We start from the raw sequence: 24284 nt of genomic DNA, 5'->3' as shown, positions 1-24284 counted from the left end.
AAAAAAAAATGTCGTGAAATCTCATGAAATATACTACTATACTTCTTACAAAAATGTGGATAGTACAGGCCACTTAATGGTGATCCACTGAAGAAATTCCCATCACACCTTGCTGAGAAAAGCTGTACTGGACACAAACCTGTTACTAATTGTATTTTCTTTTTTGTTTTCATCACTAGGGAGCTCAGGGCTAAATGGTTAGCTACACAGAACTAGCAACTGCTTAGGACCTGGTGGCAAACATCTTTGTATGCAATTATAACCCAGTTTTATATTATTATTATTATTTGGACATAAAGTTTTCTTCACTTATTTATTTCATCCTACTGGATTGTATTTTGGAAGCCAACTCAACTCATTTTGGAAAGTGAAGGTCAGGTCATCAAGAGAAAATGCCAGTGCTAAAAACAGAATCACGCTTTCACCCCCAGGAAACACTATGTGGCAGATGAGTCTATTCTAGGCAGAGAATAAACAGCTCTCACCCCTGGGAGTTTGCTCGCTGATGCTTAAGTGCAGACTCAAATGATGGTCCAACTTGTGTTCTCTGATCCAGTACTTCTCAGATTTTAATGAGCATAAGAATCACTGGGAGAACTTGTTAAAATGCAGAGTCTGGTTAGCAGGTCTGGGGTGGGGTCTGAGGTGCTGGGTTTGTAACATGCTCCCAGGCAATGCTGAGAATGCTAGTCCGCGGGCCACCCTTTGAGCAGCCAGGTGCTAATCTTTTTTTTTTTTTTTTTTTAATTTATTTTTAATGACTGAAAGAAATCTAAAACTGCAGCTTCTGGAAGAACTACTTATTCTTGCCAGTCTTGTACCTCTCCTCGAACTTGACCTTGGCCTCTCGTCGGGCCTTGCATTTAAGAGCAGGGTCTCTGAAAACATCCTTGTTGACGACAGTTTTGTCCAAAGGGATATCCACAGAGTACCTTGTGGGCATGAGGTGATTGTAGTTATAAACTTTCACAAAAGACTTGATCTTTGACCTCTTGGCGATTTTCTTCTTGCCCATGGCAGCTGTCACTTTTCGGGGATAGCGGTCAATTCCAGCCACCAAAGCATGGCTGTAGGGACGGTCTGAGGTGCCATCATCAATGACATAATGACCACTTTGCGTCCGGAGTAGCGTCCGGCCAGGACCAGCACCACCTTCCCAGGTTTCATGAACTTGCCCATCTCGACACCAGCCACTCGAGCCTCGCCAGGTGCTAATCTGTATTGCTAGAACAGCTCAGGATGGCCAGAGACTTCTGTCCTGAGTCCTGTGGTAACATTGTATTTTACCTCTTACTAATTCAACTGTACCAAATCAACCACTCCATTAGCATTTCTTTTTTTCCTAAGGCACCTACAGATTAGGGATGTTCGTTTTCAACACTTACTAGGTTCACATGCATCTTGGATATATGATAAGAAAATTTAATAAGGATATTTCTGCCATATGGTTTGTTTTGAATCTTATGGAATTGCAAAGTACTACACCCATTTTACTAAATTAGGGAGTAAGATTGTGTAAATTGAGAGTCCCAGACAGGGCCTTGACCTTATAAACCCTAGTCCCCCTCTGCTAAGAGAACAAATAGGTAAGCACAGAGACACACACACAGACCTATAATTTCCAACAACATGGTCTGTCCAGAGATGTATGTAGACATGGCTTGTCGGGGTCTTACTCTTCCTTTAGGCCCTTCAACTCCTCAGAAATGCCACAAAAAGGGGTTTCCAATGACAGCATCCTTCAGATATTGACAAATATGGCTGTTCCATGGGTGTGAAGTAACTGAGGATTACAGGTCCTATAGTACCGTGCAAGCCATCATCCTGGGCAACCAGACTCAACTAAGGAGCAGCTGCTGGAGCTGCCCTGGAATCCTCTGGAAGCAAAATCACCGTAGGTTGGAGATGCCCTATTCTTGGTGGGGCCATACTGTCTCTGTGGTAAAGACAAGTCATTTGAGGCAAAACGGATGAGCTATTTGTAGACATGCCTAGGACCTAGTAGATGATCGCCTGTCTTAAAATCCTTTCTGGAATAAGACCGTATTTTTAAAAAAGAAGTATACAGAAAATGACTAATAAATCACTGAGGCAGGGGTTTCTGTATGCTATTTCCATGGTTCTACAGGCTCAAAAAATGGGGTGGGGAGATAATGAGGGGAGGGAGAGGCTTCTGCAAGTCAGCTTGTGCACAGGAGACCTGTTTAGCTGGTTTGTATCCTGCCCATGCAGGCTTCCCGCCCTATCTCCCCTAGGCCTCATGAGGTAAGATCCAGCTCTCTGGTTTAACATACATCTCTGGAGTCCCTACTATTATCAGGCCTGGGGTACAAAGATGAACAAGAGTTGTTTAATGTCCCAGGATCTGTGGGACATTAAAATCCCACAAAAAGATTTCACCTTCTTGAGTGCTGATAAGCAAAGCTTGAGAGGTTACTGAGATATGTAATAACTCTACTGCTTATTTGCCAGGGTAGGCCTTGTTTGCAATATGCTATCACACCATCTACATAAACCATCACAATATCCCTGATACTACCACATTTCTGAGCCTAGATTACACTCTTGCATATGAGACATGGAAGCCTCGGCTCTGGCACACTCTCCAGAATGCCTTCCCTGTGCACCCCAGTCCTGTTAACAGAGCAGCTTCCCCAGGGCCCGTGCTAGCCATTAGGGTGCATCCACTACAGTGGAATCCTCTGTGCATCTGTCTCCTCCGTTATATTCCCCATGCTCTACAGCCAACAAATGTTCAAAAATCAGTTGCAGAAGAATCACTTATTTTGGGGTGACTTGGAACTGTCCATTTTAGGTGTCTGAGCAGGCAAGCCACTTGGCTCTCCTGGCCCAGCGTGAAGTCACTGGCATTCATTCGTCTCCCTATTTTTAAGACTTGGACTTGTAAAGATTGTGATTTCTGGTGTGTTTGTCTTATATTTTGGTGAAATATCAATTTCATTTTATTTAATTCCCTTTAGGGAGAGGATTATTTTTAAATTGTCAAAAACATAAGTGCCACCTCTTTTAAGAAGATAGGAAAACTTACCAAGCAAGTGGGACTTGTAGTTAAAAGCCTCTTTCTACTGTTGCCCCAATACTTCCTAGCACAGACTCTGCCATCCGGCGTGACCTTGGCCTGTGGAAGGGAGGCCAGGCCTGCTCCCCAAGGGCCTGGGACACCTTCACACTAAAGCTGTCTGCCTAAGCCCAAACCTGGCATCGCCAGTTACTAGATTACATTCATAGGCAAGTTAGCTATTGTCTATGAGCTAGTTGGGTTTTTTGATAAGAGCTGTGCCCAGAAAGTGGCTGAGATTAGAAAGGTAATGCCTACAGCACATGGTAAAGGGCCAGGATGCTATAGGTCCTCATTTGGTGGTGTTTGCTGGAGGGGGCACAGGAGGTGGGGCGGGGGGGACGCTGTGGGCACCACATACACAGCCAGCCTGCATGCAACACCGGTCATGCATACCTAGTCCTCAACGCAGCTGCTGAAAGGGATAGGAAGGAGACCTCCCAGAGCAGTGAGGTCCACACTGGCACCCGCAGCAATGGAAGGGATGCTGAAGAGAGAGAATGGGGAATGGGGGAAGCTTCAAGAGAACCAGAGCTCCCCAGGGACAGGGCCTCCATCTCTCTTGCTCTCCGGCAGCCAGTGCTGCACCTGGCACAGAGCATGTGTGAAATACTTAATCAGATCTCAACTGGAGGCCGGGAGGGTTAGAGCAAGCAAGCAGATTTTCTCCCTGCTACAAGTTCACCAGAGCTTTCGCAAGCCCTCTAGACGCAGGAAGAATACGGGGCGCTCGCTCAGACTGACCCAGACCCCATCTGGATTCTGCAACAACTAGCTGAGGGGCTCTGGCCAACTTATATCGCTTCTCTCTGTTTCTGTCTTTCTCTGTAAACTCTACAGAACTATTGTGAGCTGGGACCTGGCGCCTATTTGATGTGTAGTAAGTGGCAGTGAAGACTGCCACTGGGTCATCTAGACTCCTTAGAGACGCGCCCCAGAAGAGAGAACAGTGGGCTGCACTCAGGAAGCCTGAGCTCTGACCCCAGCATAGCTCCCCACATCACCTGGGCAGGTCGCAGCACTCTCCCAAGTCTACGTTCTCATCTATGAAATGGCAGCGGCAGCGCCACCACGGGCCACTCTCGGCCACTCGGCAAAGACTTCCATGAGATAACTGGCATTTAGGGCATGAAGCTTTCAAGAAAGTAACATTTACTGAAGTTACTCGTTGCTTTTATTGTGCGATCGCATGCAAAGTAGGGCAACCAACTCCTGGCACTAGAGACTGCGTCACAAGGACCCTGACAGCCCTCGAGAGAAAGAAGAGCCAGGCTGAGATGCTGTACAGAGAGTTGCCAAATCAGTGTCAGGCACAAAATACAAGTGGGAGCAACGAGGTTTGAAGGCAATCGCAGGGGAGCAAACCAGAAACAAGGGGCGGCCGTCCCAGGTTCCCAGGCCAGCTGGGCCACCAGCAGAGACCCGAAGACAGGGACTTTCCGGCTGGAAGAGAAGGGGAAACACTGGATGCTGTCGGCCAGAGCACACTGTTTCCTTCCCATGAAGTCTGGTGATAAAGGCTGAACATCCGAGGGATAAACAGTGACAGCCCAGTGACCCTGTAGCCCGCAGCGTGAAAGGAACGCTGGTGGAAAACCAGGTCCTGATGCCGGAGGGGAGCTCCGGGGAGAGGGGCGCGAGCTACCTGGAGCGCCAGCACAGTCTCGGGCGCGCACAGGTGGCGGAAGGCGAGGGCTGGAAGTAAGAAAACCACCCAGGCTTTCGGGATCCACAGACTGAAAGCACAGCACGCTTTGCTACAGGGAAACCACTGTGACCCACTGCTGCCCGAGATGGGGTTCCCAGGAACAGGGACAACGATAATGCTGGGGATCCTGGATATGGAGGCTCCCACACCGGGCAGGGAGACAGGGCAGTCACGGCATCTCTCCAATAATGAGGTCCTGAAATAGAACCCCAACCTTTCTTTCCCTAATCATCTGCCCACACTAGCACATGAGCAGGCCAAACCGAGTTTGCCAGAGATGTGGGACACTTCCTATCATTCTGCAACATAATTACTGGTCTCCCCTGCTCCAGGAGCCTTCTGCGGGCATTTCCGCAACCTGCCCAGGGACACAGAGCTGGAGGTGGAGCAGGATGAGGAGAAGGAGAACCCATTTACCCCCTTTCTCCCTGTCTGCCACTGGCCTCACTTTTCAATCTTTCTGTCTGTTCCAGGCCTCAGACTTCTGCCATGCCACCACCTAAGCTGTCTCCAACTAGACATCCTTAGTATTTTGCCTAAAATGAAACCCTGGCTTCAGACATAAGAGTGAAGTGACACTTCCCTCCTCCCTGCAAGCAGAAAACACGTTTCTTAAAATTCCCATCCATGGAGGCACCCGGGTGGCTCAGTGGCTGAGCATCTGTCTTGGGCTCAGGGTGTGATCTGGGGGTCCTGGGACTGCTACAAGTCTCCCTGCAGGGAGCCTGCTTCTCCCTCTGCCTGTGTCTCTGCCTCTCTGTGTCTCTCACGAATAAATAAATAAAATCTTAAAAAAAAAAAAGCAAAACCACATTTTGCAGTTGCCTATATTTTTACAAGTCATTTTTTAGGCATAATGAGACTATTAGTTTTTGCCACCACAGGTCTTCCCCAGGTGGTCGCCTTTCAAAGCAGACTAGGCAGGGAGTAGCCAAGCATGGAGATGTAGAATATACAGGTATCAGAGACTTTAAACCCATCTGGGGACAATTATTTTTGTGAGGGAGCAAGATGGGTAGACAAGCCAAACAAAAATTATTGTGTTCCTTTACTTAGTGACACCGCGTGATGTGCTAACATTCTGGATGGTTCCAGCAAGGATCCTGGTGGGGCACTTGGGTACATGCACTCTCATCACACTGAGTAGTTCAGATGGTCTGTGGGAAGTCCATAACACCTTATACATCCATACCACACTGCGTTTGTCACCAGCGTGGGACCGTGGGCTATAGGATTAGATCTAACATCAGGAGCCACTGTGGGTCTTATAAGCTGTATTTTAACATCTCTGAACCTCAGTTTTCTCCTGTGTCAATTAGACACAGTAAAGGCTAATGCACACATTGGGTTAATGTGTGCATTAAACATGAAAGTAACTAGAATAAAGTCAGAGACCACTTTAATCCCCTTACAAGAGCCTCATGAGGTAGGGTATGCAGATATTTTCTCTGTTGTATGGATGAGATAAACTAATATCAAGGGTAGCAACACAACTAAATAGTGTCACTAGTTAGTGTCAGTGCCAAGTTCAGAATTTCTTCTGAGAAGGCAGAAAATGTGCACGAGCACCTAGTGTATGCACAAAACTATCTTCACATGGGATCACTGTTTGCTCTGTGTGAGGTCTCTCACTGAAGAACTTACCTGTTTTTTTAATTTTTAATTCCAGTATAGTAGCATACAGTGTTGTGCTAGTTTCAGGTGTACAACATAGTGATTCAGCAATTCTGTACATTATTCAGCGCTCATCATGATAACTGTATTCTTTAATCCACTTTACCTATTTTACCTATCCCCCACCCATAACCCCTCTGGTAACCATCAATTTCTCTGTATCTAAAAGTTTGGTTTTTTTGTCTCTTTTTTTTCTTTGTTCATTTGTTTTGTTTCTTAAATTTCACATATGAATGAAATATGATATTTGCCCTTCTCTCACTTATTTCACTTAGCATTATACCCTCTAAATCCATCCATGTTGCAAATGGTAATATTTCATTGTTTTTTTATGGCTAAATAATATTACTTACACACACACACACACACACACACACACACACATCTTCTTTATCCATTCATCTATCAGCAGATACCTGGGTTGCTTCCATAATTTGGCTATTGTAAATAATACTGTAGCAAACAGAGGGGTGCATATATCTTTCTGAATTAGTGTTTTCATATTCTTTGGGTAAATACCCAATAATGGAATTACTAAATCCTATGGTAGTTTTATTTTTAACTTTTTGAGGAACCTCCATGCTGTTTTCCACAGTGGCTACACCACTTTGCATTCTTACCCATAGTGCACAAGGGTTCCTTTCTCTCTACATCCTCACCAACACCTGTTGACTCTTGAGTTTTTTATTTTAGCCTTCTAACAGGTGTGAGGTGATATCTGATTGTGGTTTTGATTTGCATTTCCCTGATGATGACTGATATGGAGCACCTTTTCATGTCTGTTGGCCATGTGTATGTTGTCTTTGTAGAAATATCTGTCCATATGTTCTGCCCTTTTTTAAATTGAATTATTTGTTTTTTTGGTGTTGAGTTGTATACATTTTTAATATATTTTGGATGCTAACCCTTTATCTGATATGTCACTTGCAAATATCTTCCCCCATTCTGTAGGTTGTCTTTTAGTTTTATTATTTCTTTTGCTGTGCAGAAGCTTTTTATTTTGATGTCATCCCAATGGCTTATTTTTGCTTTTGTTTTACTTCCCTGAGGAGACATATCTAGGAAAATGTTGCTACAGCCAGTGTCAGAGAAATTACTGCCTGTGCTCTCTTCTAGGATTTTTATGGTTTCAGGTCTCACATTTAGGTTTTAATCCATTTTGAATTTGTTTTTGTATATAGTGAAAGACATGCTGCTGTCCGGTTTTCCTAACATAATTTGTTGAGGAGATTGTGTTTTCCCTGTTGCATATTCTTGCCTCTTTTGTCAAAGATTAGCTGACCATTTAATCATAGGTTTATTTCTGGGCTCTATTTTGCTCCACTGATCCTTGTATCTCTTTTTGTGCCAGTACTATACTATTTGATGACTACAGCTTTGTAGTATATCTTGAAATCTAGGTTGTGATACCTCCAGTTTTGTTCTTTTTTAAGATTGCTTTGGCTGTTGGGGGTCTTTTGTGGTTCCAGTTTTCTAAGAACATAGCTTTTGTCCTTAACATTGTCAGCTCTCACTGGGCTTCTTCAATAAAAAATACATTTTTAAGCATGACACTACTCATCATAGCTCATTTCATCAGCTGTTCTCTCTCCAGAGCCTTCCAGTGACACTTCACAGGCCTGATGGGAGGAGTTTTTTAACTAGAAAGCAGAATCATGAAGAATCTTAGAAAGAGATCAGAGGCCATCTGTGTTCCAGGAGCATGGCATAGGCACCTTGCCCCCCCAGCTAGTCCTACTCTGCTCCTGACAAAACCTTCTGTGTCCCTAAAAAGTGACTTTCTATCTGGTTTCCTCCAGACTAAAGCCAGGGCAAGGCACGTGAAAGAAACCTCTGGAACTAGACTGCCCAAGTCAGGTCTGGGTTCCACCGCCACTCAGAATGATCTTGGGCACAGCATTGTACCCCAGGACCTTAGTAGCTTGAACTATAAAATAAGAATAACAGAAGGAAGGCCCTCCGAGGGATTTTGTGATGACTGAATAAGGGAACACACACAGTGCTCGCAACAGGGGCTGGACAGCAGCGCTTGCTCACTCAGTAACTGAGCTGCTGCAGGAATGGTGGTTGTTAGTCCTTTCACATCTTAGCCTACTTAATCCAACATGTTCTTCCATGAAGTCACTGTGTTTCTTTTAATTATGGTATTAAAGGTCTTGGTATTGTTGTGGTCTTTTTAAAAAGATTTATTTATTTATTTATTTATTTAGTTAGTTAGTTAGTTAGTTAATTTTTCATGAGATACACAGAGAGAGGCAGAGACATAGGCAGAGGAAGAAGCAGGTTCCCTGCCAGGACCCTGGGATCGTGCCCTGAGCTGAAGGCAGATGCTCAACTGCTGAGCCACCCAGGCGTCCCCAGAATGTGGTTTAAACTTTAAATAACTAATATCGTTTCTGGATCAAATGCATTAAAACCTGCCTATTATCTTGACAAGAATTATTATTATAAAAGGTTGATCATCAACTGCCTTATGGGCATGGGAAACTCAAATCTCAAATACAATAAAAAATGACTGATGGATGTTGCTGGCCTCAGTGTACTGCAACATTAGAAAAAGAAAAAAAAATGGTAGTCCTGGGAAATAAAATGGATGACAACTGGCTTGGGACCCTCACCCCTTTCCTCCTTGGAGGGAACTGTCCTGGGCAAACTTAGGTTTCTGCATTGTAGTGTATTGTGGTCTTTTTTGTCAGGAAAGGAAATCTAAAAAAATCTGGTCTGATTTATTTTTCTAAGAAGTAGAGTTACAAAGAAAGCTTCTTTGTAACTTCTTAGTGGGGTTGCATCTTTCTATTGCTAGTCAGGAATCCTCCTTTGTCTTATCATTGACCTTATTAAAAAAAAATAAAAACAGGGAAAGCATTCATTTCATATATGTAATTAAGTCTTGCTACCCTTTGATTATCTAACAGTTGCCTACTTGAAAACAAAGTCCAACAATTATCTTGATGGATGCCACTGTGGGCTTGCAATTCTGACAAGGAGCTCTTCTGAGGGTAGGGTCCTCAATGACTTTCTAGCCAGGACTGCTGAAACATTTTCAGTTTGAGTACTCCTATCCATCTTAACTGTACAGACCTAAAAATAAGAGGAATATAGAATCACATGGAAAAGCAAGTTTAGGGCAGCCTGGGTGGCTCAGCAGTTTAGCGCCACCTTCAGCCCACGGTGTGATCCTGGAGACCCAGGATCAAGTCCCACGTCGGGCTCCCTGCATGGAGCCTGCTTCTGCGTGTGTCTGTGCCCCTCTCTCTCTCTCTCTCTCTCTCCCTCTCTCTCTCCCCGTGCCTCTCATAAATAAATAAAATCTTAAAAAAAAAATTCCCCTCAAACTACAGAGACTTCCAAATCTTGCTATTATAAATTAATGGTACTGAACTGGACTAGCTCTCCCATAACAACATAAAATCAGCCAAACTATATATAAGCTGTTGTTTTCTAACTTTGGACAAAAGGAAGAATGGGACTGTAATACTCAGTAGAAGGGAAACATTCAAAGTGAGTCCCATCATTTCCCTGGAATTCTATCTGGAGACATTTTCTGGAATGTGGCACAGGGAAGTAGAACCCAAGTAGAATGGCAGTCTTGCTGAACTGAGGAATTAGAAACAGGGGTTTGGGGGCTGGGCCATGGGTAAATCTGAAGAGGAGGAAGCTGAGTTGAAAATCTACATAGGAATTTCCTTAAATTTGAGGCCTAATACTCAGCCACACATATGTGGGCAAGACTCCAGAAGTCTGTCAGAGAACAGGTGCTAGGGAGCTTTGAGTTAAAGGGAGATTCTAGATGTTGCAAACTGCTGGGAATACTGGGGTAGCCCAGGTGGCTCAGTGATTTAGCACTTCAGCTCAGGGTATGATCCTGGAGACCCGGGATCAAGTCCCACTTCAGGCTCCCTTCATGGAGCCTGCTTCTCCCTCTGGCTGTGTCTCTGCCCGCCGCCGCCGCCCCCCCCCCCCTGATCTCTCATGAATAAATAAATAAAATCTTAAAAAAAAAAAAGACATGGGAATACTAATCAGCTAGAGTACAAAGACCCTGAGTATCCAATGAGGGTGAGACTACCAATGAGACTACTAAAAACCTATATATTAGGAGCAGGGCATCCTAGACCTGCCTGAACACAGCTTAAAAGTAAGCCTCTAAAATACGTAACTGATTTAACAGTAAATTAATAGCTTGCCAGAACAAAATTCAGAAGTCTCTAAAGGAAAACAACAAAATCCAGATGCTCAATAACACAGCATCCACAATGCCTACCACACAATCAAAAGTTTCTAGATACGTGGAGTAGGAAAATATGACTTATAACCAGGAAAGAGGAACAGATAAAAACAGACTCAGAGATGACAGAGATATCGGGTTAGCAGACAAGGAATTTAAAATATCTAATTTAATATGTTTAAAGATTTAAAGGATGGACCTAATAAACGAATACATGAGGGAGCCCTAGTAGAAAAATGGAAACTATAAAAAGTACTAAATGATGAAAGGTTTGTAAATGAACCTATAGCACTGCAAAGTTCCTATATTTTATGTTAGGAGTAAAATATTAACTCTAATTAGATTGTGGTAAGATGTGTTCTGTAATCCCTATAGTTGCCACTAAAATAATAAAGCAAATAGATACAGCTAAAAAAGCAATAGAAGAATCAAAATCAGTATTAAAACAATGTTTGAATAACCCCAGAGAAGGCAGAGAAGAAGTAAGAGAGGAGAATACAGGTAAGTTTAAGAAGAAAAAGAAAAAAAAAAAAAAAGGCAGACAAGTCCAATTGTTACATTAAATTTAAATATATTAAACCCTTCAGTTGAAAAGCAAAGACTGTCAGATTGGAGTAAAAGAGCAAGACTCAATTATATACTGTTTTCAAGAGATGCACTTTAGTACAAAAACAAAAATAAATTGACAGTTAAAGGATGGAAAAAAAGACATATAATCAAAACATTAAGCATAAGAGAGCTTGAATGGCTATATGTGGAGATGACAGGTTTTGATACAAGGAATATTATTAGAGATTAGGAGGAACTAAAGGAGACGCACAAAGCAAAAATCACATTTGGAGGTCTTTAACATACTTTCTCAGTAGTTAATAAGATATCTAGACCAAAAAAGTCAATAAGCATACACAAGATCTGAATAACACTAATAAATGCCTTCACTTGATATTTATAGGAATTACACCCAACAACTGCAGATTATACTTTGCTTCAAGTGCACATTGATGGAATGTATGCTTGCCCATAAAAAAAAGTCTCATTGACTTTCCAAAGAATTATATCATACAGGTATGCTCTCTGACCACAACAGAGTTAAATTATAAATTCTTAATAAGATATCCAAAGAAGCCTCAAATATTTAGAAACTTAAAAATATATGTATAAATAAGCAATAAGTGAAAGAAGAAATCACAAAGTAAATTAGAAAATATTTCAAGATGAAATGATAATGAAAATACATTAGCAAAATCTGTGGGATGCAGCTAAAGTAGTACTTAGAAATTTATAGCTTAAAATTTTTGTATTAGGTAACAAGAAAGGCATAATATTAATGATCTAAGTTTCTACCTGAGGAAGCTAGGAAAAAAAGAAAAGCAAATTAAACTCTAAGTAGAAGGAAGACAAAAATAACTAAATGGAAGTTGTAGAAATGACAAGTATAATATTTGATATGAAAAATTCAATAAATGATTTTACTAGACTTGATAATGTGGAAGAAAAGATCAGTGAGTCTGAAGATAGGTCAACAGAAACTATTCAATTTGAAGCATGAGGAAATAAGGTAAAAATAATGAAGGAAGTGTCAGTGATCTGTGGAACATGAAACTAACATATATGTAATTAAAAGTTAAGAAAAAGATATTGGGGCAGAAAAGATATTTGAAGAAACATCAGCCAAATGTTTTCTAAACTAATGAAAATCAAAAACATGCATATCCCAGAAGCTTAAGGAACACCAAGAAAGAAGGCAAAGAAAACCATACCTAGCCATATCACTGCGGAAAACAAAGGATAAAATGAAATATTGGAAGGCAGCCAGAGGGAAAAAAGAATGCATTAGAAATATACATGATGTTATCATTGGCTTCCCTGGAAAAAAGGTCCAGAGGTAGAGATCTGCACACCAGAACTTACTGGTGGGTGCTTGGGATGGAAATCTATGGGGAAGTAAAGGAAGCAGAACTGGGCAGAGGGAGAAGTTAAACTGTGATGCAATCACCACAGAGGTCCCCAGTCATCCAAAGAGCTCTGGGGCTCAGATGGCCTTGAAGAACTGTCCTGCATTAATACAAGGTGTTCTGACCTTTATAACTCTTCAATTACTAGGCAACTAGTCATCAGATGCAGGCTGCTCTCAGGAAGAGGCTGTCAGCTTCGGACGAGGACAGATCTCTTTAGCTGAGGACAATTCCTAGAGAAGGATGAGCTGAAACTTATCAGTTGCTAAAACTCCTAGCACCTGAGGGCATGAATGCTTCTCACTCTCCTGAAAAATGGGAGAAGAGAGTGCCACTGCATCCATGACATAAGAAAATAATGGTAAGAATTACTACTGATGACTTATTAAAAACATGCAAACCATAAGACAGTGGAACAGCATCTAAAATGAGCCGAAAGAGGGATGCCTGGGTGGCTCAATGGTTGAGCATCTGCCTTCAGCTCAGGGCATGATCCTAGAATCTGGGATCGGGTCCCACACTGGGCTCCCTGCATGGAGCCTGCTTCTCCCTCTGCCTGTGTCTCTGCCTCTCTCTCTCTCTCATGAATAAATAAATTAAATCTTAATCTTAAAAAAGGTTAATCTTTTAAATCTTAAAAAAAATGGCCAAAAGAAAAAAAAGATACATTGTGATCATCATGAACAATTTACAAGTGTGACAATCAATAAAAACTTCTCAAGGGGGAAATCCTTATAGATCCTTTGTAGAATGAACTTGCACTTGGCTCAGGAGGTTGTTGGGTCCCGCAGTGTCTATCCAGGGCTGTCCAGGACTACTCGGCCTGTGAGTGAACTATACCAGCCACTTACAGCACACAGGCCTCTGCATACTCTTGTCAGCAAGTTTCATGGCAACCACTGTAGTCCTTACCAAGTATTTCTGAGAGGACAGTGTAAACTGTAAGGAATCAATGTCCTGGGTACACATAAAGCTTTCTTCCTAGGAACCCAGGTGAGTATGAAGACAAAAACCGAGGCAATGCAAATGTGGGTTTCACTGAAACATTACAGTAACCATTTACATATTTTCTGGTTTCAATAAACTATCCTGTTTTACAAGAAGGTTTCATTCAACATTCCTCCTCTCCAAAAGCTTTAAGCTATTATTGAATTCTGCTCAGATATGTTTTCCCTTTTTTCTGAATAACTCTCAGTTATTCATTTTTGTCCTTTTCTGCTGTGTGCATATTGAAAGTTGCCTCAAAGCAGAGGAGCCAGGTGAGGTATAACACACTTAAGAAAAACAACAAATAACAAGTTAGAAAGTTAGATCAGACACCAAAAACAGTAGTAGAAGGTAGTGTATGCCAAATGCCAAATGAAGAATGGGCAAGAACTGCTACAAGAATTCAGAGCAGGGATCCCTGGGTGGCGCAGCGGTTTAGTGCCTGCCTTTGGCCCAGGGCGCGATCCTGGAGACCCGGGATCGAATCCCACGTCAGGCTCTCGGTGCATGGAGCCTGTTTCTCCCTCTGCCTATGTCTCTGCCTCTCTCTCTCTCTCTCTCTCTGCGTGTGACTATCATAAATAAATAAAAATTAAAAAAAAATTCAGAGCAAGAGGTGATCGGCTCAATGACATTTAAATTCACAATTACAAACTGCAAGCAGCCTCCCTGCGACTTCCCTACTCTATTCACTGTGCCATAATGCCATATGCTTATTTCCTATCTTCACCCCTCTCTTCCCACCTTCAGTATTTCTCATCCCCCTCCACATTGTCAACTGATCCCACTGACTTCTACTTCCTCAGTGAACTAGAACACAAGGGTGATGAGAACCTCCAAGAGCACTCACCACCACACCTACTGAACTGTGTGCCCATGCACAGGGGCCTCATTATTCCTGGGACACACTGGGCATTCTCCTGCTTCAAGCCCTCTGTATTTGCTATTCTTTCTCTCCGGAATGCTCATTCCCCTCATGTTCCCATGGGCTGCACCTTCACATTTTTTTAGACAGAAAATATTACCTACCAACCTTCCATGACCCTCTGTAAAAAACAGCAATCTCCCTTTTTATCTCCCTCATAATGCTTTTCTTCCATAGCCTTATCAAAATCTGAGATACCAGGGAAATCTGAGTGGCTCAACTGATTAAGTGTCTGACTCCCGATTTCAGATCAGGTCATGATCCTGATCAGGGTCGTGAGATTGAGCCCTAGGTCAGGCTCTGAGCTCAGCAGAGAGTCTCCTTGTGATTCTCCCCCACTCTCTCCGCCCTGACTTCCCTGACTTGTGTGCTTGCTAAAATAAATAAATGAATCTTTAAAAAATCTGAGATACTGTATCTTCATTTGTTTAATATCTACTCCTGCCACCAGGATGGGAGCTGTGTGAAGGCAGAGACTGGTTTTGTTCCTACAGGATCCCCTGTACTTAGACCCATGCCTGCTACATAGTAAGTGTCCAATACATACTTTTTAAATGAATTTAAGTAGAATTTGAACTAGAGGCTAAAAACAAGGCATCACAAAGGCAGATGTATGGACATGGGATTGGTTATTTTTAGGAAACGAGAAATTTCCATTGGTTAATGAAGAAAAAAGGTAAGTGCGGGCTGGTGATGCATCTAAAGCCTACACTGTCAATCTAAACCAATTCAGACTTCACTTTGTTAGTGACAGGGTGCCACTCAAGTTTTCCAAGCATTAGAAGAGGTGAAGAGTGAACTAGAGTCCCAGAAGAGGGAGCCCGTGGGGTCGGTAAAGACTTTTGGAACAGTGGAGGTTCACACGGACTGGGGAATGACAATACTGTTGAGGCAAACAGGAAGCATAGAGGGCTTCTTGGAGCTAAGTGAAATGCAGAGAGAGGACACTGGGATTAGAGAATTTCTTCCTTCCAATGACTGAAAAGGCATTTCTGTATAGTTTTATTTTCTTTTATTATGCTGTGAAGTTGCCAGAGGCAGATATGGACTGCCCCATTCAGTACCATAAAAAGGTAATCTTAGCTTAGTCAATAAATGAAAAAGCTCAGCAACTTAACCATGTAAAGACGACTCTCTCCTTTTACGAATATGCTATATCTGGAATAATATCTGGAATAATATCTACCATTAGCAGATATTTCACACAAAACAGGGAGCTATAACTTATTTATGGCACAAGAGAAAAAAAACCAGTGTAAATGACAATTAGAATGCCCTTATGATAGGTACAGAAAACAACAAAACACAAAAGACCCAAGGGAGTGGCTTTTGTTAGAGAGAAGAGATGGCACCAAGCACCAGCTCACATTTCATCTTCATCTTTTCCTTTCCTTCTACTTTAATGAAAGACTTCTCACTGGGTCTTGTGCATACTCAATTCCATGTTCTGATACAATATGAAAGGAGTGTGAGCTTTCAGGAATGGCACATTAATTGATTTGGAAAGTAATCCAGACGGAAAAGCTCTACTCTGCAGTAACAGTATACCAGCCACTCGAGAACAACACATACATTAGAGCAGCTCAAACTTTGCAAAGCTCTACTGTTTGGATTCTATGACCTTTACAAATAGGTCATCATTCAGCACAGTGCAATTAAGAATGGCCTACTGAGTTGATTTAATGCAAAAATAATAGGCTGCTAGTTGCCCTGTCACACATACTGAAGAGGAAAAAAGACCCCTGCCATGTATATTGTAGGAAATGCCTAAGAACTTCATCAGGGCGGGATGCCTGGGTGCCTCAGCAGTTGAGCATCTGCCTTTGGCTTAGGGCATGATCCCAGAGTTCTGGGATCGAGTCTCACATCGGGCTCTCTGCATGGAGCCTGCTTCTCCCTCTGCCTGTGTCTCTGCCTTCTCTCTGTCTCTTATGAATAAATAAATAAAATAATAAAATCTTAAAAAAAATAACTTCATCAGGGAACGCTGTTGGAAGGGAAAGACCCATTTCTAGCTTGATCAATACTTTAAACTTCAGCTATCAACAAACATGTTCATTGAGTCAACCCTGCAGAATGGCTGCTTAAAAAGCTAATGTGCTTTTGGTTTCATTTAGAGAAACTAGAATAAAGAAAGTGATGATCTCACTCTGCTCTAAAATGACCTTCCCTGAAGTACTGTGGTGGAAGCAGAAGAGATGTGGTATGATAGAGTAGAGGTGAGTGAGGAAGAGAACTATGAATATTCTGTCTGGACAGGAAGGAGAAGACTAGGGGCTAGGGATTCATGACCTCAACTACCTAAAGCCTGCTCCATAAAAAAAAAAAAAAAAAAAAAAAAAAAGAATTAGATAGCTTTTTGATGATTTCCAGAGGAAGGGCCAGTATCAATGGGTGGAGAGGTATCAACCAGAATAAGAAAGAACTTTCAAAGATGGAACATCCTGCCTCACAAGGTGTTTTTCACTCAACGGCAGACATTGCTTGTTAGAAATGCATGAGGAGACAGATCAACTCCTACTAACATGGCAGTAGGAGATGTTCTGATGGCCTTTTCACCCCGAGGATGTATGTATGTGTGTGTGTGTGTGTGTGCGCGCGCGTGTGTGTGTATGTGTATCTCCTAAAAACCTAACTTTTATAGACCTTGGAAATGGTCCTAAGGGCAAACTATAAATGAAGAAATAACTATTTTTTAAAAATCAATATAAATTCAGTAAGAAAGGCAAGCATGTGGTTTCTGAACCAAGACTGTTCCTTGCTCCCAACCCAGCTTAGTGAAGTAGAGACTCCACTCCAGACTGCTGTAGCCAAGAACACCAAGCTTCTCTTCCAAACTCCTAAAGAGCTTTCTTCTCAAAAGAAGCAGAACTTTAGCATTTCGCATCTTGCTTCTAGCTACATGTTGCTGAGGCTAAGTCCTAGGCAGGCATAGTCAAGAAGTGGTGGGGGCTCCCTTCTTCTACCCAAACTCCACTCGTGGAATATTGGCTGTATCCTGGGTTCTGTCCACTGAAAATAGTGGCTAATCACCCCTGCTCCAGTTTGTGAGGCAATGGTTTCATCACAGGGAGGCAAGCCAAGAGGATCTCAGGGTGTTCCCCCTTCCAACAAGCATTTAAATCTTAAATAGGCAAGTCATTCAGAGGGAAGCTTGCCACTGTACCTACAACCAGTAACAGAGTCCTGGTTCAATCGCTTCTCGGCCTTTTGGCTAAGATCAAGTGCAGAGTCCTGGTTCACAGAGTATTCCTTGCGGGAGAAGCAGACAGTAAAAGAGATAGGTCCTAATCTCTTTTCAAAGGAAATGACTTCACTTGCAACTGAGGGTGGAGAAGTTTGAACCTAAGAGTATTCTTAAGAAGAGTGAAGGTTGTGGTGAAAGGCAACTGGGAGATTAATGGATTTAATGTAGATACAACCTACATCAGGCCAACTACTTGGTAGAAGAGAACTAGGGAAAATGATAGCTGGTGAGAGCCCTAATAAGGAAGTTAAGACAAATATTGAAAACAGACCTCAGAAACTATTCTTTCAAGGAGTCACAATTTTACTGGATCAGTGTATAGAGCAATTTATGTACCCAAGCCATTGTTGAAAACAATGGAGCAATCAGTAGAGTTTAACAGCTGGTTTGGCCAGGGAAAAAGAGAAAGGGAACCCTACTAACACCACTGCCATCCCAGGGTGTCTGTGGGCAAACCCACATCTATACCTCCTAAGAAGCAATATCAGAATTTTAACACTTGGGAATAGGTAGGGGGACAAGACTTCATTAAAGTAACCCAGGCATGGGGCAGCCTGGGGGGCTCAGCGGTTTAGCTGCCTTCAGTCCAGGGCATGATCCTGGAGACTCGGGATCGAGTCCCACGTTGGGCTTCCTACATGGAACCTGCTTCTCCCTCTGCCTGTGTCTCTGCCTCTCTCTCTCTCTCTCTCTCTCTCTCTCTCTGTCTCTCATGAGTAAATAAACAAAATCTTAAAAAAAAATAAAGTAACCCAGCCAGTCGCTAGAAATAATTATAATATCTTGGGCTGCAGCAGTCTAGAATGGAGTAGAGTGGAGCAAATAAGAATAACTCTAGGAGTGAAGGATCAATGCACAGACTTGCTACATTACCTAAAATGCCCAGTTTCTAACCAAAAATTACAAGGCATGTGAAGATGGAAAGTATGATCACATAGCGGAGGTGTGTGTGTGTGGGGGGAGCAGACAACACAATTTGCCTGAGTAACCAGATGTTAGATTTAACATAAAGACTTTAAAACCAATCATAATAAATATACTTTATCTGCAAATCCCTCCCCCCCCGAACCACAATAACAGCAACAGAATCCCCCCCCCCCACACACACAGGAAATGGGTGAAATGTAGGAAAGCATATTTTTAGTAAGAGTAAGGGAAGGTATAACAGTGATGTCGCACCAAGACAGAATATCAATAAATTTTTTTTTTTTTTTTTTTTTTTTTTTTTTACCAAAAAGGATCGCTTGGAAATTCTAGAGTTGAAAAATATAATAACTAAAATAAATTCAGGAGAGAGTCTCAACAGTAGATCTGAACTGGCAGAAGAGATAGTTAATGGACTTGAAGAGAAATCAATAAGTATGCAACCTGAACAGGGGGAAAAAAAGAGTGAAGAAAACTGAACTTAGAAATGCAGGATAACATCAGTTCAACAACAAATACATAATGGGAGTAACAAAACGAGAGGAGAAAGAATGGAGAAGAAAAAATACCTGAAGAAATTATGGCTGAAGAATTACAAATTTACTGAAAAACAGTAACCTACCCAGGAAGCTCAACAAACTCCAAGCAGGATAAGAGCCCAGAGATCCACAAATATCTCAAAGAAAACATGCTACAAGTCAAAGACTTGGATAAATCTTAAAAAGCAGCAAGAGAAAAATGACTAGTTACTTATAAGGGAACCCCAATAAGATTAATAACTGAATTCTCAGCAAAAGCAACAGAAGCAACTTATAAGGGAACTCCAATAAGATTAATAACTGAATTCTCAGCAGAAGCAACACACAGTGGGATAGCATATTCAAAATGTTCCAAGAAAAAACTTGCCAATCAATAACCTTATAGCCAACAAAACTATTGTTCAAAAATGAAGATGAATGAAACACTTCCCCAAGTAAACAAAAAATGAAAGAAGTTCTTGTAACAGGTCACTTTATAAGAAGTACTAATGTGGGGCAGCCCAGGTGGCTCAGCGGTTTAGTGCTGCCTTCGGCCCAGGGCCTGATCCTGGAGACCCGGAATCGAGTCCTGAGTCAGGCTCCCTACATGGAGCCTGCGTCTCCCTCTGCCTGTGTCTCTGCCTCTCTCTCTCTCTCATGAATAAATAAATAAAATCTTTAAAAAAAAATACTAATGTGAGTTGATCTGTCACTGTTCACAGTCACTAGTAGAAAGCAACTCAAATCTACATAAGAAAAACCAAAAGAGAACTGGTAAAAAGAACTGGAAGGCAACTGTAAAATACTATGTATATAATGTAATGTTGGCATAATGCAGAAATGCAATATATGTGTAACATATTTGCATGAAGGAGGTGGGTAGGGACAAAGCTTTATTGGGCTAAGAAAGTGGTTATAGATAGTAAAGCAATAATTATCACAATATATTGTTAGGTTTGTAATCTTAATAGGCATACTACGTATAAGAGTATCACAAAATGTGGGAAAAATTAACAGAGCTAAATAGGAGTAACATTTCTTGGGATGTCTGGGTGGCACAGGGGTTGAACATCTGCCTTCGGCTCAGGTCATGATCCTGGGGTCCGGGATTGAGTTCTGCATCAGGCTCCTTGCAGGGACCCTGCTTCTCCTTCTGCCTGTGTCTCTGCTCCTCTCTCTGCCTCTCATGAATAAATAAGTAAAATCTTAAAAAAAAAAAAAAAAAGGAGTAACATTTCTATATGTAACTTGAATTAAGCTAGTTTTAAATCAGAAGGTGAATCTGAAAAGTTAAGATGTATAGGCAAAACCCTAGAGCACCACTAAAACAAAAAACAAAAACCAGAAAAATATCCTCAAAAACATTTAAAGATGCTACCAAAGAAGATATACAGATGGCAAATAAGCATATGAAAAAAACTCCACATCGAATGTCATTCAAGACACCACTATTGGAATGACTAAAATCCAAAAATCAGATAACACCAAATGCTGACAACAAAGATGTAGGACAAGAGGAACTCAAATTCACTGTGTGGAAATGCAAAAATAGTACAGCCACTTTGGAAGATAGTTTGGCAGCTTCTCAGAAAACTGAACATTCTTACTATACAGTCTGGCAGTTGCTCCCTGGTATTCACCCAAATGAGCTGAAAACTTATGTGCAGGGTTTTGTGTGGTCAGTAAAGCTTTACTGACAACTGGTAAAACCTGGAAGCAACCAAGATGTCCTTTAGTAGGTGAATGGATGAACAACAAACTGGTACATCCAGACAATGGCATATTATTCGAAGCTAAAAAGGAATGAGATATCAAGCCATAAGAGGACATGGAGGAACCTTAAGTGGGAATCACTGAGTAAGAGAAACCAATCTACAAAGGCTACATACTGTCCAACTACATCACATTCTGGAAAAGGCAAAACTGGAGACAGTAAAAGATTAGCAGTTGCCAGTTGACAGGGAAGGATGAATAAGTGAAGCATGGGATTTCTAGGGTAGTGTAATGATTCTGCATGATATGTAATGGCTACATTTCATTATATGTTTGTCAGACCCACAGAATGTACAACACAAGATGTGAACTCTAATGTAAACTATGGACTTTCATTAATAATAACGTGTATATGTCAGCTCATTAACTGTAATAAAATGTACCACAGGAATGCAAGATATTAATAACAGGAGGAAATGTATGGTAACTGTACTTTCTGCTCAATTTTTCTATGAAAACCTAAAACTGCTCTAAAAAAGTCCATTAATGGGACGCCTGGGTGGCTCACTTGGTTAAGTGTCTGACTCTTGATTTCAGCTCAGGTCTTGATCTCAGCGCCATGAGATAGAGCCCTGCATCAGGCTCTGTGCTGAGAGTGGAGCCTGCTTAAGATTCTCTCTTTCCTTCTCCCTCTGCCTCTCACTTGCATTCTCTCTCTCTTGAAAAAAATAGTCCATTAATTTAAAAAATCATTAAAGAAATCCAAATGCTACATTAGAAAATATTCATTTAATACAAAAGAAATGGGTGACGAATAGATTTGTACATTGGTAAGAACTCTGAGATCCTTTGAAACCCTCATCTAGTCTCAACTTTTTAGGCCAGAAGATACACCCAATTATCAGCAGGATACCACAAGCAAGGATACCACAAGCAAGTGGTCACCACTGTCCTTCTCTGTAACTGTTTCCAGCTCTGTAGTTGTAATTATCAGCAAGAGTGAATATCACAATCAAGTGGTCACCACTATCCTTCTCTGTAACTGTTTCCATTTCTCTACATGAGGATCAGTAAGCAGATTTCAGAAAGGCCCAGGCCATGGACTGCAGATCATAATCATGGAGAGGAATAAGGAAAGAACATGGCAACATAGTCAGACTTGTGACCATGTTATGCTTCACCTGAGCCCTTAGTTCCTAAAGAAGAGCTGCAGTTAAGGAAATCCCCATACCCTGTCATGGGAAACAGCTTTCTGCAAAGATCACTCTTCCCCATAAATCTGAGACAAAACCCACCATGCCGCTAAGTTCACCTATGACAAAGCCAGACACAGACCCATCAAATTTCCACTCTTTGCCTCTTAAAAGATGAACAGAACTGTTTGTCCTGATTCGGTGGAACAAAATGTTTGTTAACTAATGACCAAACTTTAGTTAAGCATCTCTCCCTCCCCTAAACCCTTGACCTACACCTGAGCCAACCTTAATGGTCCTTTCCAAGAATCGGCAGACTGCACCAAAGACATTTCTAACCAACTATCAACTATCTGATTCTATCACCTACTCCCCCACATCAGGTTCTTCCTAGCCCTGTTTACTAGCCCCTGTAAAAAATTCCCTTCTGGGATGCCTGGGTGGCTTAGCGGTTGGGTACCTGCCTTGGGCTCAGGTCGTGATCCCAGGATCTGGGATTGAGTCCTGCATCGGGCTCCCCATGAGGAGCCTGCTTCTCCCTCTGCCTATGTCTCTGCCTCTCTTCCTCAGTCTGTGTCTCTCATGAATAAATAAATAAATCTTTAAAAAAAATTCCCTTTGGTGTTATTTTTTTCTTCTTTTAAGTAATCTCTACGCCCATCATACAGTGGAGGCTCAAACTCACAACCTCAAGATCAAAAATCAAACACTCTGTGAGCCAAGCACCTCTGCCTGATTTTTTGACACCCTTGTAGATGTTAAGGTTGGAACACTCTCCTTATAGCAAAAGCCTCTCCTCTTATTGCAGTTATTCTTTTGAATGAAGTCTCTTCTTTAAGTCCAAATTTGTTTTTGCTTTTTTTTTTTTTTTTAATAGACTCTACTAGTTCAGCCCAGATGTTAGGGTCTAACTGAAATCAGCCAACACATCAATGAAAAAGTCACTTGAGTTTAATACAACTGCAGATTCATAACATTCTAACAAATCAGGGGAGCTATAAATTAATCAGCCCACCTCTCACCCATGGCAGGAAAAGTTCAGAAACAGCTCTGAATGGCAGATATTCTGCTGTGGATCAAACACCTCTGGTAACAGATAATGTGCTATCTCACAAGGCAACTTGTCTCACTATCAGAAAATTCTCATAACTAAGTTGACATCTCCATCTACATTCCAGCTACCCACAGGCACCAGTTCTGTCCTCTGAAATACAAAGAATGCCTAGGTTTCCTTCCAAATCTTCCAGCTGTCTGAAGGCAACTGCACCCCAGCTACTTCACGTCAGCATAAAATGCACCTGGCCTGTGGGGACCTTCTACCCTGTCTATGCAAAAGCAAAGACTAAATTCTGTCCACTTTTCTTTTTCTTTCTTTCTTTTTTTTTTTTTTTTAAATCAATAGAGGCATGAAAGTCACATCTGGATTAAGTCCTACTAAGAAAAATAAGGAAAGAGGCAACATGCATCCACCAAGGGCTATCACTTTTTGCTCATGAGGGGCCAGTCAGCTGAGACACTGCAGCCAGCTTTTCCTGTTGTTATGGAAACAGTGGCTCTGTGAGGCTTTTTCCCTTAAAAATACTGCACTGCTCCCATCCCCCAGTCTCCCCACTGGCCAGTGAGTCGATAAAAATCATGAGTGAGTATAGTCATCTACATTCCTGACATGAGTGGCAAGACTGGGACTAGACTATAAAACTTTTACCTCACCAGAACACTTGGGTAAAACAAACAACTGCTCCAAATTCTTCTAATACACTTGAATACTTGAGAAACTGCTAATCAATTTCTGAGAGGTCTGGCTATTAAATCCAACAGTTTAGTCACTATTCACTTGGAAATGTGTTGACAGCAAGAACTATATTTCACTGACCTTGGTCCTTCCCAGACCTGGCACCTTGAAGCATGTGGGATATTCGCTGAATTTACCCCCTATGAGAAAGCCTTTCCACCCTGCCTCTCCCAGTACCTTGTCCTTCGGCTGAAGAAGTCACCCTGGGAAGACCCTCAACTGTGAACTCTTCCAGTGGGTTTCACCAGCCTGAGGATAACTCTTTAGCCAGAGCTTCTGACCCCTCAGACTTCTGCAAACACACCAGCAGAGAAAGCTCATCTAAAACGGGATGGCTCAGG

General features: G+C 41.9%; 1 protein-coding gene and 1 pseudogene across 3 annotated transcripts in view; both read right to left on the bottom strand.

Annotated features, from left to right (window-relative positions):
- The window catches only part of VPS8 (VPS8 subunit of CORVET complex), a 257257-nt gene that overhangs the window by 5657 nt on the left and 227316 nt on the right, over positions 1-24284 (bottom strand). The window contains exon 46 of one of the 3 annotated variants that reach the window (XM_072807710.1): positions 20168-20450. The exons of the other annotated variants lie outside the window; for them this stretch is intronic. Within the exon in view, the coding sequence (XP_072663811.1) occupies positions 20430-20450 (21 nt within the window). The 3' untranslated portion in view covers positions 20168-20429. Of the gene's footprint in view, positions 1-20167; positions 20451-24284 lie in introns of those variants that run through there. 3 annotated transcript variants of the gene reach the window in all.
- Positions 727-1202, bottom strand: LOC140622119 (large ribosomal subunit protein eL27-like; annotated as a pseudogene).

Source organism: Canis lupus, chromosome 31 (genome assembly GCF_048164855.1).
Source record: "Canis lupus baileyi chromosome 31, mCanLup2.hap1, whole genome shotgun sequence".
NCBI lineage: Eukaryota > Metazoa > Chordata > Mammalia > Carnivora > Canidae > Canis > Canis lupus.
This window is presented reverse-complemented; position numbering and strand designations above follow the sequence as displayed.